This window comes from Primulina tabacum, chromosome 1, assembly GCF_025594145.1.
Source record: "Primulina tabacum isolate GXHZ01 chromosome 1, ASM2559414v2, whole genome shotgun sequence".
In the NCBI taxonomy this organism is placed as follows: Eukaryota; Viridiplantae; Streptophyta; class Magnoliopsida; order Lamiales; family Gesneriaceae; genus Primulina; species Primulina tabacum.
The window spans coordinates 3,138,216-3,154,139 of NC_134550.1; the positions used below are offsets into that span (position 1 = coordinate 3,138,216).

The following is a 15,924-nucleotide window of genomic DNA, read 5'->3' on the forward strand; positions in this document are numbered from 1 at the left end:
GTCATATTGAATCATATTGTGTTGAGTTACTAAGAGTTTCAGTAGGCAAATGATAAGTCCTGCTGAAGTGGGTGTGTACGAGTGTTGTACTGTAAAATCCAAAGTCTTTTAATGATACCTTCTGGAAACAGAAGAAGGGGAGACGTAGAAGATTTTATCTTCGAACTTCCAGAAACAACTACTGTTGTATTGCCTACTGCTATTACTGTTTTTCACCCTACTCCATCGGATTGTTTCTGCACTTATTATTGTGATCTGCTGGACGTAATCTTGAACAAGAACAACTACAATCTCTAACAGGATTATAGAACCCTTTGCAAAATCTATCGGTAAAGGAAAGAGCTTATTCACCCCCCTCTAAATTCTACATCGATCCCCAACAAACGTGGTGCACAACATCACAGATGCTAGTCTCGAGCTCAAACGACCTTTATCCATATTTTAGGCGGTTAAATCGACTAGGAAGAATTTAGATCATACAGTGTTTACAAATAAGTTTCAACATCGAATTACGAATCATTTATATTAAGTACAATCAAGGTATTTATCTATATTTATCACATGAATATACAGATAAAGAAATAACAAACCATGAAATAATACATTATATTAAAATAAATTTTTTTTATTACAACAGAGTTAATAAATTCTCTAACCAACAGTTGAATTAGAGAACATCTACTCTAACGGATTATGTGGTAGATCTTTCAAGAACATAATAAACTAAATTATATTCAAAAATAGCTTTAAAATGTATTCTCTTTTCAGATTGAAAACTTGCATAATTTGGAAATGGTTACATACTGTAAATAAAAATTTTTATTCATCGTAGTCTTTCTTGTACGCCTTAGTTCCCTATTACATGTATATTTTACTTTGTCATGGAATAGTATGTCACCATCCGAAATAGGATCACAATTTCGAAAGTTTCTGCGAGTTGTCTACCAAGATCAATCGACATTCCTCCAAAAAATAGTCAAGTTGAAGGGTGTAAAGCTCAGGAAAAGTTCGATAATGATCTACATGAGGAGACGTGCCAAAGTTAAAAGAGAACACTTTCCTCCCAATCCTCCTTTGGCCCTCTATGAATGATTTTACAGTTTCAGATGGGATGACTTTGTCTTCAGTACTGTATAGATAAAGCTGCAATGGAGGCTGATCGTGTGAAAGGATTGAAACCACCTCTGTCAATCTCCTGTTAAACCAAAATAAAATGATTACTCCAAGGTTTTTCATTGCTTGTAAGTATAATGACAAAAAAAAAAAAGTTATTTCTCCAGATAATCGAATTGTCGGCGGAGATATAAATTATAAAAAAAACAAGTGCTCTCATGGTTTCAGAACTAAAATGAATTTTTTCTCTGGGGAATCGCATGCAGATTAATGAATGCTTACCGATGTACACTAGGCAAGTTAAGAAGAAAGGAGAAAAATTTGACAAATGCAGATAACAGCAAGGTTTCAAGGAAAAAAGGTTTCCTCTCTTCTATATTTGTTCCTTTTATTCCAATTGTTGGTTCGGTTTCTTCTCCTGTCGAAGGAGAAGTAGAGGAGATACTTCTCTTCAGCAAAGCAGTGGAAAATCCTGCTGCCCATACCTGAAACGAATGTGTAGGCGTTTGAGAACATGCTTTTTCTTGGCATACTGAGCCAAAGGCTGCTCACAAATTTCATTTCTGTCGGACATCAATATCAATATATCATACAGATTATACGAGAACATGTTAATGCGAACTTCATGTTTGTGACCTCAGCCCGAAGTTGTAGAAAATGTGAGACTTTTGCAATACGGAATTGCTGTTCCAGAAAATTAGAGGATATAATAAATGCAAATAATAAATAGAAAATTGGAGGAAATGGAAGGGCCATTTCTCACTTTCTTTGGCAGCAACAAAGCAAAGGGCAAACCCGAAAATACTATACTGGAAAGCCTTGCACCTTAAATGGGTGAATACTAATCAAACCACCAAACATTAAATGTTGATATTATTTGCATATCGGACATCATGATCATAGTAACACCTACCAGTCTCCTACAAAGAATTTGCCTTTAGTTTTGGAGGGAGACAGGTATAATGAAGAAGCACAGAGACTTCACGGGGAAAGGAAGGTAATAGCTGAAACTTAAATGGAGGTCCAACCGTCCGAGCTCTGCACTAAACTCGACATGATCATAGAAAAGTAAACAAGACTATCCTAGATAATTGTTTGGTAAAGCTTTAAAAGTATTTTAACCACAATGTCATTCAAACAGTTTAGCTCACATAGTTTTTCTCCAACAAGCCAATGAAGTTCTTCCAGAAAAAACTATTGTTTAGCCATCCATGGAGCAACAACAAACTTTAAAATTCACAACACACTGATTATATTTCCTTTACACCTTGCTACAAGCAAGAAACACTCAGCAATAAACAAGGGCAAAGTCCAAACCTAGGCGCTTCAACAAAAAATTTCACTTTCAAATAGATCCTCCAAGATTTTGACAAGCAGCAAATCTTTTTACCATGGTCGAGCTTGTGGAACCAAGGTATCCAAAACTCTACATACAATCAACTAAAAGTCATTCGGGAACACATGGCTCACAGAGTTGCAATCAGCTTTAATCAAATAAACCACGTTCCAGCAAAAAGTAATTCTAAGAACTCAACACCGAAAACAAACTTAAAGCAACCTTGGGATCAATATTGGGGTCTCCACCTGAGTCCACAACACATCCTTTAATCTTCTCCGGTATACCTTTTCTATCTTTCAAATATTTGAGAATCTCACCATAACTGCCTATCACAAAACATCACATCACAACATGTCAATAACAATCCACCACAACCTCGATTATAGTCTCTAGTGAGCAGCGAAACATTACAGTAAGCAGAGAGTCAATTGATATATTTTGGTGCAAAAGCTGCATTCTCATAAAAGTTATGCATGAAATTTGAATTTTTTTCATTTAAATGGAGACGCAGGTCGTGGCGCTATTTGTAAATAAAGTAAGACTAGAGCAAGAATCTACTCACGCAAGCCAACCCGTATTACTAAACGTGTGGAAGATCAAGAATCTCTTCCGCCCATCGTTCCTCGACAGCCATGAGATCAGCTCATCGGATAATCTCTCGACCCTCTCTTGTATCCTTCTTCCCAAATCAAACCCCAGAACATCCGTCACCGAAGCCACGAAGGTGATAGCGTGTATACCCCTCGCATTATACAAGCTAACATACTTCTTCAAATGCTTGGTCTTCGACCCCAGCCACCCCAACAGAACCACCGCAATCTCAGGGTCCTTCTCATCAACAACAGCAACCCCATTGTTCCCCTCACCCACGCAGACATAATTCCAGTGGAAAACATCCTCCTTAGGTCCCCAATAAACGCTCGCGAATTGCTTGTCAGTGAACTGGTCTGCTTGGAATTTCAACGGAGATCTCAGAGGGGAGCGATTAAAGGCCAGGGGTCTGAAGATGGAGGGAATCCGTGGGTGGAGTTGCAGTGAAGAAAACTGCGAAGAAGAATAAATGGGTTGAGATTTTCGAGTGCAATCTGGGTACTTGCGGCGAAAGGGCGAGAATACACGGCCATTTGGGACATGGCAAACGCGGGCGGAGACCGCCATTGATGGGAATCTGCGAGCTTTGTTGAAAATAACGACAAGAAGATTTCGGCACACGAGGGAGCTGATCCAATCGTTAAAACGAAGCGTTTGCATTAATTTTATTAAACTTTAACTAATGTTGGCCCTAGTTTATATATATATATATATATATATATATATATATATATATATATATATATATGGACCGAGCACACACGATTAATTATTATATATGACTAATTAATAAAAATAGGGTTAGGGATAGATCCACACAAAAGTAAAGTAATATTATATAATATTTGTATTCTAATAATTAAAAATAGAGTTAGGAATCCACTCAAAAGTAAAGTTATAAAGATAAATTTAATTTTATGGAGTTAGATTGGGTGGGAAGTTGAAAGAAGTTGGAGTGAATTCAGAAAGAATCGTATGAATTTTTGAGTTATCTCGATAAATATTTGGTTCGTACTCAAAATTATCAAACTCGAGTCGAACTCGAACTTGAACACATTCGAATTTTTTTCGAACTTTACACGAGTCAAAATTATTTCGTTCGCAAACATTTATATTTTATTAAAGTAATATAAATATATATTGAATGTATATAAATTTTGAGGGTTCGAACATTCATTTTCTAACTTTACTGTCCGGACAATAGTTCGAATAGTTCGCGAAGAGATTCGAAGATTTTGAGACGAAATCAAACTCGAGCTCGAACTTCTTTTCGAACCAAACTCAAATTAAAAAATTAAAAAAATTCGATCTTTGAATCAAGTTCGAACTAAATTTGAAACTTCTCTGAATTAGTTTCTACTTTCTATAATCATTTTAAAAAATGAAGAGGCGTCTATTACAATTGAATTTGTAACTCGATATTTCGTCTCAAATTTATTAATTTAGTGACATATAGACTATAAGTTACCAACGTAAACATCTCTATTTTAATAATTTAGGATATAATATATAGATATTTTAAATTTATATTATTAAAACAGAGATGTTTAAAATAAAAATATTTGATTATTTCATAATATTTTGTAAGACTGGTTAGAAATAAGATTACAATTATATTATTTAATTAATAACCGATAGTTATTCATTTATTAATTAGTTTAAAATTTATTAATTAATTTCATTGATAGAAAATTAGGCATAACGGGAATTGGATGAAGTTGTAGCAAAATATTACGATATTTTTAATATATTTTTAATTGAATAATACAGTAAAAAATTATATATAGTTGGCATTCAAAAAATGCCACGCGGAAATCTTCGAGCCCAAAAATCCATCTCAAGTATAAATATAAAAATTTAATTCTAAAATTCACACCTTGAATGAATTAAAATTTATTTTGATTATAATGAATTTTTTAACTGAAATTTTTGTCATAATTTAGACATAATATTAAATTATATAATAAAAATCTTATGGGAGATCAATAGTAATTATTTAATGAGCAAAAACTTGTTTGAGATGGTCTCATGAGTCGTATTTTGTGAGACAGGTCTCTTATTTGGTCATCCATGAAAAAATATTAATTTTTATGCTAAGAGTATTACTTTTTATTGTGAATATCGGTATGGTTGATCCGTCTCACAGATAAAGATTCGTGAGACCGTCTCACAAGAGACATATTCTATATAATAAGTTGATCTATTGTAAAACGGTGTTATAAATCTATATAATTGAAACGAGTCAATTCGATCTATGCCTACTATGAAAAGTAATATTTTGACATAAAAAAATCATAAGTTGGGTCAGGTCGTAGATTTATCTCACAAAATTGACTCATGAGATACTTTCATAAATCGAACTTTGTTAGGTGTAAATTTCTGCCGAATTTATAGACATGAAGACTATAATCGTAGCTTATTTAACGAAGTGCCCGAGACACTAATAAATTGATTATTGAATATTGATTGAGACTTACTGCATGTTTAATATATTTTCAGGAAATTTACTTTTTTAACTTACCGCATGTTTTAACAAATTTTCAGAAAATTTGAGTTTTTACATAAAATCAAGTGTTTGTCATTTTAATAAAGTTTTAATTAACATTAATGGTGAGATTTATATTTTTTTTTAACAACAGATTCATATATTTCAGTACATCTCAATCGGCACGTTTCTTTCTGGAAAGAAAAAAAAAAGGCATGTTTCGACAATTTTTCTTGTCATAGATAATTCGACAAAAAACTTAATATTGTTTATAGTTTTTTTAAAAATAATTTAAATGATATTATTGTTTAAAAAAATGGAAAAAAGAAAAAAATTTAGGAATTCTGTTTGGGTACAATAATTGTCTCTATTTGATAGAGTGATCGAACCGTTGTGCTTGAGCTGCTGTGCGGTTTAAAAGATTTGAGTTGCACCATTACTACGAGTTATAGCTTTTGGTAAAGCGACAAGTGCTCGGTCCTACAACTTCTTCACTTTAGGGAATATATTTAATGAGAAAAGTTTTTTTATGATGACATGTAAGTGTTGGAATTCAATCAAGAAACGAATACAAAATACTAGAAATAAATGTGATTTTTCGTTAAAAAAACTTTATGACATAATCAAAAAATAATCAACAATATTAGATACAACATGTCGAGTATCAAAATAAAGCAAAGTAAATCGATAATAAGTTAAACTATTTTTTCCTTGAATTGACTAATACCACACTTTAAATAGAATTTGTATATAAAATATGCTGCACAAAAATATAGGCAAACAAAATATCAACAAGCAAATTTGTTGTATTGTAAAATAGAATAGTATTTCAACCAGCAACATGAATATAAACTAAAAAAATAACGAAACAAGCAAACTGAGACTTGTAATAAGTATAATTTTCTTAAAATATATTTGTCCTCTCCACGAGGTGCTTAAGGATCAACACTTACGAGTGTATATTCTCAGGATACAACGGTTGAACCAGTAGCAAATTAAGCACAAATTCGTTATTCTGGGCAAACTCAAATCGTACCTTCACTTTTTCATAAAAGTTTAACATAGACCAAATGAAAAGCTAACAACATGAAATGCAAAATAATGTTTGAGTGATATATTGAGTGTATGTATAAAAATATATATGAAATAAGGAAATAACACATTATTAATAAGCTCCAAAACGTCATATAAGATTAATTAACTCAACTAATCTTGCAATTAACTCAAAAAAAATGAAGAACCAAAAGTTTTTAATTAAATAAAAAATGTAGAAAGTTAAAAGAAACTCCCACAATCATGAGCCACAACTAACTCAAGAATATGGAGAGCCAAAAGACATTCACACATTCATGAGTCATAATTTCGTTCAACCTTCAAATTTATTTCAAATTTGCAGCAATTCCCGACATGAATGAAAATTGATATAATTCTTGGTGATAAAGTTCTACAGTTAAATCCTGCAAAAGATAGATATATGTTATACTTTGAACCTTCCCTTGTGAAATATATTTGCTTTACTAGCTGACTAGTAGACATGATGTTCTTGAACTCTTATGTGGTTTATATAAATTAAGATATATTTCACATAAGAATCTCTCTGATACAATTTTGTTCTCATAATTGTGTTTGTTTCGATCATGAACACGTCTTGTTCTGTGAGATGATTCATAATTGAATCGTGCAATTCCTTCGAAGAGGCCCAACTCCTCTCTCACATGAGTGATTTTTTATTGAGAACAATCGACATTGTTCCACCCATTTCTTACTTGTAAGATTAATTAAAAGTTGTATGATATTCTCCAAATTCATTGTTTCACCATATGAATAGCCAAGAGATAAACCTCACATTGATCCACCAATTCAATGCAATTATGTTGTCTCATTAAACTTAGTTCTTGAAATCTCCATTCATAATAAGTTAGATTTTCCTTCGCACCAACTTATTCAATTGGCTTAAGTCATGTTCCCCTCTTTGATTTGAACTAACGTCCTATTTAACACTTTGGTAAACAGATCTGCTAGATTATCTTTTTACTTTACATAGTCAAAAGAGATAATTTCGGTTGAGAGTAGTTGTCTTATAATATTGCGTATATGTGTATGCTTAGACTTACCATTATACATATTTCTTTGTGTATTTCCAATCGTAGATTGACTATTACAATGAATACATGTAGCTAACACAAATTAAACAAGTTTCTCTTGAATTGACGAACATCACACTCTAGACATAGTTTGTATGTCAAAACCTGTTGTGCCAAAGTATAGCAAACAAAATACCAACTAGCAAATTGTTGCAATGTAAAATAGAATAGTATTCCAAATAGCAACATAAATATAAACTAACAAAATAAATTTGTAACGAAATAATGAAACAAACAAACTGAGGCTTGTAACAATTACAATTTTATTAAAACGTATTTGTCCCCTCTACGAGGTGCTTGAGGATCAACACTTGCTTTTCAATGATACACCGGTTGAACTAGTAGCAAATTAAGCATAAAATATAAGAAAATGCTTAAGAGATCTTGAGCGTGTTTGTGTATTTCACAAATAATTATCAGATCCATATCTCTAATTTAAAAAAATCAAAAAAATATATTTACCATATCTATAATATATAGATATTGAGCTATAATATCGATAAAATAATGATTTGTTGTAAAATTCTCAAAATACTCTTATTTCTTTTTTAGCCTTCTTATTTTTTTCATGAAAAATCAGTATGTAAAGAACGTATTAGAAATTAAAAAAAAAAAATTCAATTTTAATGGAACCAAAACAAGTTTGTGAGTTTTACTATATATTTATATATATATATATATATATATATATATATATATATATATATATATATAAACCAATCAAGCCAAATCATTAGTAGTAATTAAAAACCAAACCAATCCTATCCTAGATTTTCGATTTGGTTTGTTAAAACCTTGATTTTTTTTTCAAATAAAAAATTTTAATTATACTTTTAATTTTCTAAATTAACCATTATAAATAAACAAATATCAATTCATACACAATCAGTAAAGCAATTTAACAATATAATATAAGAGATTGACATCACAAGTATATATATAAACTTAAAACATGTGACTAAAAAAACATGCATGTTACTAAGAATCCTACTAGAAAACAAATTTTACTGCCATAAGACTCCTTCGGGAATCAAATACTAAATAGTGTATATATAAGACATATGTATAGTCCATCATTTTATTAACACTATAAAAAAAACTACTCGAAAAGAAACACCAACAAATTCTATCATCCCACCGGCCATGGTAGCCCGTGCAAAATTTTCGAAGTCGGATGCCATCATATTTTCGCTTGCCATTGCATCCGTGATCGTCGTCTTCATCATAGTCATTGCAATGCCTCGATCACACGACGATCGAGTAATAAAACGTGATGCTTATGCACAAGAACCATACATATTTCCAAGTGGTGCTGCCGAGAAGTGCGCGGAGCTGTGGTTTCGTACTCCACCAGACCACCCTGGCGAGGAAGTCATGGCACTATGTGACGCGTTATTGCTCAAAATTTTCGACTATATCAAGGGGAGGAACGATCTAATTTCTCCATTGATTGAGGCTGCTGTGAAGGAGGAGAGATTCGAGAACAATACTGAAGAAGCAAGAGACGAGATGGAAGAAGCGAGAATTTTTCAAACTCTTATGGTCATGACCGATTGGTCATCCAAATAGACTTGATGTGGTATTAAACTCTTATAGCTTTTCTTATATTCTTATTACACACACACACACACACACACACACATATGTATGTATTCCATTATTGAGAATCATAATTCATATGGCGTCTTACTAGACAATGCTTGATTTATAGATTATGGATCTAGTTATGTGCCATGCATCTCCTAAAACAAATACTAATACATCCATCTCTACTTTTCCGGATCAAAGAGATATATTATCGGTGCGATTGAGTCGAATTGAATTCGAGCAAAACTATGTTCAAGCTTGAATCAACATGGTACCTGAACTCAACTCGAGTTCGATCAAACCCAAGCGAGAGCCGAACTTTGACGGAACTGCTACCAAGCAACCCAACTAGCTTGAACCCCTAGAAGTATTCTATATATATTCAATTGAATTTTAAACATGATTTTAAAGATCCACGTCTTTGTATCAAATGCATAAAATAACATAGTGGAACATATGAATTGGAATACACCACAGAAGAAAAATTACATCCTCGCGGAGACTTCACCCCATTTAAACAGGAACAAGCTTGGGGTTGTTAAGGGGGGAGAGTAGACAAAGAAAATAGCAAAATAACCAAATCGCTATAAAAACCAATAGGGTTATTGCAGGAAAAAGAATCATACAAGGAATGCACAATATAATTAAGCAGTTCAGCTACACTACAACGAGGTTGCAATTTATATGACAGCGTCATTCTTACCACATGAGATACAGAATGGCGCCAAAAGAAGTAGAATTTTCTCTCTGTTCGTGATTCATCTTTTCCACAGAGTAGCTGCTCCGTTTCTGACAAACATGATAACTAACAGAGGCCAAAAGGTTCAACTCAAACGCTTTCGTTCACGAGCTGAAGCTAAATGATCCTGTAATAGCACCATATAATTTACCATCAGGTTTTCTATGAGGTATGCCTTCTGCCAAATTCATGCACTCAAAAGCATCGAACTACTCGTAAGATCACAAAGTCAAGTGCTTGAGGCATCGGGGCCCCAATGAAATGTAAAATTCGTTTTGAGAATAAAATGTTGTAACAATGTGCCTCTGATAAAAAGATAGAAAACGAGGAAATAATAGAAACTCACCGTTACAAAATCAAATGCCTTGTTATCCTCTCTCTTTGAGTCACTCATCAGAGAAGTTGGAGGTTGGTTAGATATCCCTGGGTTAAAAATGTCCGGAAGGGGTGAAGGATGTCCACCTTTAGATCCAACAGCATTAAAACTTGTATTGGAGTGCAGATTCCCTTGTTGCTGGAAGTTGGACATTGTTGCAAGGAACTGCTGTTGTGCAATAAGATTCCCCGCAACGTTATAATTCATAGGATGAGAAGCAAGTAATGGATTGAACATCAAGCCTGGTGGACAATTATAGGCCATAGCACCCAAAGGAAACATGGGATTTGCATTCATCCCAGGGGCTAGAGACGCAAATTCTGCATTCAAGACATCATTTGAAATTCGATTATCTGGGTAGGTAGTGGAAATTGAACCTCTGTCTTCTGAACCCTTTTCAGAGGTACTTCCATTTTGCTTTGTCAATGAATTGTCGGAATGTATAGACAAATTATCCAACAAGTTATTGACATCTTTTCCGTGATTACCATGCTCCTGGTAGCCCTCAGAACTCAAACTGAAAAGGTCAAATGGGTGTGATTCAGTTTTATGAGATGCAATGTTCACTCCTGAATTCCCAGAGTTATCAAAAGCCATCGCAGAAAAGAGATCAGTAACATGGTCCTTATCTTGATTGGTGTGAAAAGAAACATCCCCAAAAGGGTCATCATAGAGTTTTGTTCCATTGATGCCCACATCACCACCAAAACTGTCTCCAAGTAAGTCCCCAACAAGTGGCATGTTAGAAGCCGATACTTGGTTAATTCTTGGTGCACTGGCTGTTTTTTCTGTATCTTCCACACCGATATCATCTTGATCACCAGTGTCTATCAAGTCCCCCATCACAGATGTCTGAGAAAGCTTCACTGTATTTTCTGAATGATTGATTACACCACCTTGTTCACCATCCAGAAGGCTCAACACCTGTAGTGATCACATATAAATTCTTTCTTGGACATAACAATCGAAAAAAATTAACATAAGTTTTTTTAAAGAAAAATAGCGAGCATTCTCTCTTATCATGCTGATATCATCATTATCATCATAGCACATTCCCGCTAGTTTTGGGGTTCCAAACTAAACGATTTTCTCACATGTCATATCTTGAACCAAGATCTAAGATATCATCTTTAACCACCTTTATCTAAGTATTCAAGCTGATAAAGGAAATACATTCATTAAAGAAACACTAACAAGGTATATAATTATCCTTCTTGGACATAAACAATCTAAAAAAATCAACATAGGTTTTCTAAACAAAAATAGGAAACAATATCTCTAATCAAGCTGATAAAGGAAAGAAATTCATTAAAGAAACACTAAAAAGATATGTAATTATCCCCTGCAAAATGTTTTGTCGCTGGCTTTTGAACAAGTACATAAATACTGGCATCTGCTGGATGGTGCGAACACCTTTCCTAATCACCTGTCACCTTTATCCTATCATATTTGTGACAGAGAAAGAGATGACTTTTCAATCAACCCCACTGAAAAAGAAAATGACTATAGTGGTTTGTGGTGTTACACACAAATGATTGCATAACATAAAGATGTGGATGCACTATCTTCAAATATCTATATATTTGTTTCGACATATTTTACTTGTCTGTTTTATATCATCTCTCGACTATGTTTAACACACTCATGACTTTCATCAGAATCAATATTTCAAATGAATGTTTAAAGTAATGAAAAATATATTTAAAATTACTATCCATTATTCTCCTTCCCCTTCTATGTACCAACTTCTACGCCCATAAAGGAATTTAGACACAATATATTACCTTATTTGCTTTCTCCCTCAATGATGATTGTGGAGATTCAGAACATTTCACCACCACATCACGGTTTTCAATAAAATATGATGCTACAACAGAAAAATTCTGGTCATCTCTCTTCCGAAGTACTGCCTCTAGGACACAGATGGCTTTCATGCGAACCTGAACAATTGATTTTGTTGAACTACAGTAAGTGAAAAACTTCATCATAACTTCTAGAATTGCCAGTTACTGAAGGAAAAGATGCCTCAAACATATCTCAGTAAGCATTCCTACACCTCTGAAGCTCAATATACTTGAATCATAATGCAGCCCAAAAAAATAATGACACAAGGAACACACCTGCCACACTGGTGATTTCAGTTTTGCTTCGATGGCCTGTCCTAATGCTAAAGGGGCTAACTTCGAAGCCTCCAACAGAAAAACATGAAGTGCATCTCTAGTAGGCTGTAGACGGACACCACCAGCCGTAACAATGGATTCTAACAATTTCTCCTCGCGAGTCTTCTGACCATAGGTTGCAGCAGAGTGTCCATTACTTGTTTCCATCTGGGATGAACTACTCTCTTGACCCCAATATGAACTAATCTCTTGACCCCGATTCCCACTACCAGCATTTTTTGAGAATCGAGAACTGCTGTCATTTGTACCACGAGAACCGATCCCTTCATATTGATCGGAGTGATCATTTTCTGTGGTAAAAGAACGCCGAAGATTTGGGCTTTTGTAACTCCCCGTGTCAACATATTTCCTCATGGATGGAGATTGTATAAAACTGCTAAGTCCCTGTTTGATTGTTGCAGTTCCGATGTCAACAACCTCGGTGATGAAGGACTTTCTATCTTCTGATGGCATTTCATAGTGAATACTCCCAAATCCTTGAATTCGACTTCCCAGGCTACTTTCCGCAGGTGTCGATTTGCTCTCATCTGAAGAAAATAAAGCAGATAGTGTTTCCTGTGCTGTTTCGCGAACAGCTTTGTTCAATGCATCGCCCTTCAAAGGATCTGGTTGGCCCTTGTAGTGTATCAATTGTCGTACATCAACTGAATTCCTTTGCATTTCCCTTCTAAACCCCACACCGGACTTTCCAACAGCATATTTGATGACCCTTAATGCCTGAAGATCAGAAATTAATACATTAGAAATTTCCCAATCATCGCAGGCCAGCACAATAAACCAACCACCATTTTTCAACGTTTGTTTCATCCATCAGCAGGGTTCAGTAGGCATGGCTTCATGAAAAATTAAGAAATAATTTATTGGATAAACTAGAAGCTAGAAGAAGGTACACAAATCCACAAACAAAACACCGAGAAATAGACTAGGTAGATCTAGTCACTTCTCAGTTTATCATTATAATCCACTGATTACTAACACCGCAAGCAAAACATTATCAAATAATTGTATAATAGAGCTGCCTCGAAAGGTGCTCATTCACTTGACTAATTAGTCCAATCAAATGTATGAATTTAGTTTCAGTTAGAGTTTGGTTCAAATTCTTAAGCTGCATCAACTAAAGGATCACAGAATAGAACATCAAAAACTTTTTTAGATTACAGCATTCATTGTCCAGTCACACATAAATAAACGTAGTTCGACAGAGTCTACAAAATTTCAACAAAAAACCTACATAAGCATACAAATTGAACTTGAGGGAAGTAAAATGTTCATGATCATTCCTGAAATTCTCCAAATGATTATTATCGTATCTGATTTGATAAGCTACATAAGTATATACGGCTCTTTTCAGTGGCTTTGGTTTAAATCAGGTATCCCAGTAACTTAGAAAAGTTAATCCCATCCAGCAACATCAAATGCATACAAAAATGACAAACTCCTCATCCAACTGAGCCGTTGGATAATATCTAATGAACAGCTGCAAACGATAAACCCCTAGATCAAAATATATGATCTTATTAAAATTTCAGTTGATCAGGAAGCATGACAATCACAAATTTTGCAAGTTAAAAAAAGGTTATTCGGCTATCTTGCAACTCCAGGATCATAAGGAGAACTATCATGCAACTAAAAATTCAGCCCACATGTCCATAGTCATAGTCAAAATTAACAAGACTGGATTAGTTTTAACAACCTCAAAACGAAAAATTGGAGTAAACAAAAAGAGAGAAAAAAACCCAAGTTAAATGAAGGACCTTCTGCTTGACGATGGGTGATTTATGCTGGAGGCGCTTGAGGATAAACTCGGCGACTTCTTTAACGATTGATACATGCGCAGACCTCAGCAAATCACAAATTTCCTCCAGTTTGTAGACTGGAGTCACCTTATCCTCGTCCGACGTGGCTCCGTCTATCATTTTCGACCTCCAGTACGACTCCACGGCCCTCCTACTCTGGTCCATTTCTCCGATTCTGCTTTTGAATCGATCAAAACTTTAAGATCGATCTTCGATCTATCGGCCAAATCATAAAATATTTAACGACTTACCGATATATTGATCGATCGACCGAGCTACGAATCAAAAACAGGGGAAATTGGAGCAAATGTCGGTGTTTCCCAGCGAGACTCGAAAGCTGATAAATAGTTGAAAGTATTTTTCCCTGAGGTTTTGTTTTTATTTCTTAAATATCAATTTGTCAGTAAAACTAAACAAAATACTCATGAAAATTACTGAAAATCCCTTCGAAAAAGTCAAAAATTTAAGTTAGACGATCGCAAAGGTAATATTATGTGACACGAATCCTTATTTATATCATCAACGAAAAAATATTATTTTTTATACTACAAATATTACTTTTTATTGTAAATATCGATATGGTTGACCCATCTCACAAATAAAAATTCGCGAGATCGTCTCATAAGAGACTTATTCTCAAAAAAAAATATACTTAAAATCCCTTAAATATTCCTCAGAAAATATAGAGATTTATTTATGTTTCCACTTTCACAAATAAATGTCCCATTTTATTTATTAGTCCTTATTTAACTAGTATTTTAATAAATATATAAAAAGTTATTGAAAATAACTAATATATTTAATAAATATAAATATATTTATAAAATAATATTAAATATAGAGATTATACTATGTATTTGAGACTAATAAAAAAATACAATATTTATATATAAGATGGATGAAATATTAGATAACACTCCATCATGTCCAATTTCAATGGTGAAATTCAGAAATGTTCATAGATCTAAATAAATCATTCACATACTATTGAGACGAGTAAGTAACTTGGAGGTGAGCTACGGAGATGTTCATGGATCTAAATAGAGTAGGTTTCTTGTGAGACGGTCTCACGAATCTTTATCTGTGAGACGGGTAAATCTTTATATGTGAGACGGTCTCACGAATCTTTATCTTGTGAGACGGACTCACGAATTATACGATTTTGCTTTCGATTCTATCAAAACTTTTAGGCCGATCTTCAATCTATTGGCCAAATCCTAAATATTTAATAAATCACCGCTATATGGGTTAGATAATATGATATTAGTTACAAAATATAAAACTATTATGTGTCCCATTCAAATAATTAATAATATTATAATAAATTAAATAAAATTAATTATTGTGAAAAAAACCAAGTTCAATATTGTTTAAACCAAAAGGGTACGAAACATCCGAATAATGATGCTTGAATACAAAAATGTCCACAACCAAATTTAATGTCAAATAATATTTACAAAAATAAGGATATCCTTTTTTTTTTCCCAGAAATCAGATCCTCCCTTTTGCATGGCTGCTCGTCCTTTTCAAAGGAACAAACATAATTGTACATGAACGAGCTCGACATTGGGTAC

The 15,924-nt window shown here is 33.6% G+C and overlaps 2 protein-coding genes across 2 annotated transcripts; both read right to left on the reverse strand.

Moving 5' to 3' along the window:
• Positions 1–741: 741 nt before the first annotated feature.
• On the reverse strand, positions 742–3,717 carry LOC142517959 (uncharacterized). The gene is made up of 4 exons (XM_075620536.1): positions 3,015–3,717; positions 2,672–2,774; positions 1,396–1,598; positions 742–1,195 (listed from the first exon to the last, which is right to left on the reverse strand). The coding sequence occupies exons 1-4, from the start codon at positions 3,701–3,703 to the stop codon at positions 913–915; spliced, it is 1,278 nt and encodes a 425-aa protein (XP_075476651.1). The 5' UTR covers positions 3,704–3,717; the 3' UTR covers positions 742–912.
• Positions 3,718–9,704: 5,987 nt separating this feature from the next.
• On the reverse strand, positions 9,705–14,744 carry LOC142518032 (protein MODIFIED TRANSPORT TO THE VACUOLE 1-like). The gene is made up of 6 exons (XM_075620655.1): positions 14,602–14,744; positions 14,309–14,525; positions 12,495–13,271; positions 12,159–12,314; positions 10,345–11,298; positions 9,705–10,125 (listed from the first exon to the last, which is right to left on the reverse strand). Exons 2-6 carry the CDS (start codon positions 14,513–14,515, stop codon positions 10,084–10,086), a joined length of 2,136 nt encoding a protein of 711 aa, XP_075476770.1. The 5' UTR covers positions 14,516–14,525; positions 14,602–14,744; the 3' UTR covers positions 9,705–10,083.
• Positions 14,745–15,924: the final 1,180 nt, after the last annotated feature.

Excerpts from the sequence above, each read along its gene's own strand:
- LOC142517959 (XM_075620536.1), bottom strand. The coding sequence starts at position 3,703 with ATGCAAACGCTTCGTTTTAACGATTGGATCAGCTCCCTCGTGTGCCGA. Across the intron at positions 1,599-2,671 it reads ACCCCAATATTGATCCCAAG|GTATGGGCAGCAGGATTTTC; the intron begins GTTGCTTTAAGT and ends CATTCGTTTCAG. Across the intron at positions 1,196-1,395 it reads AACTTGCCTAGTGTACATCG|GAGATTGACAGAGGTGGTTT; the intron begins GTAAGCATTCAT and ends TTGGTTTAACAG.
- LOC142518032 (XM_075620655.1), bottom strand. The coding sequence starts at position 14,515 with ATGGACCAGAGTAGGAGGGCCGTGGAGTCGTACTGGAGGTCGAAAATG. Across the intron at positions 13,272-14,308 it reads CACCCATCGTCAAGCAGAAG|GCATTAAGGGTCATCAAATA; the intron begins GTCCTTCATTTA and ends TCTGATCTTCAG. Across the intron at positions 10,126-10,344 it reads AGGCATTTGATTTTGTAACG|GATCATTTAGCTTCAGCTCG; the intron begins GTGAGTTTCTAT and ends GTGCTATTACAG.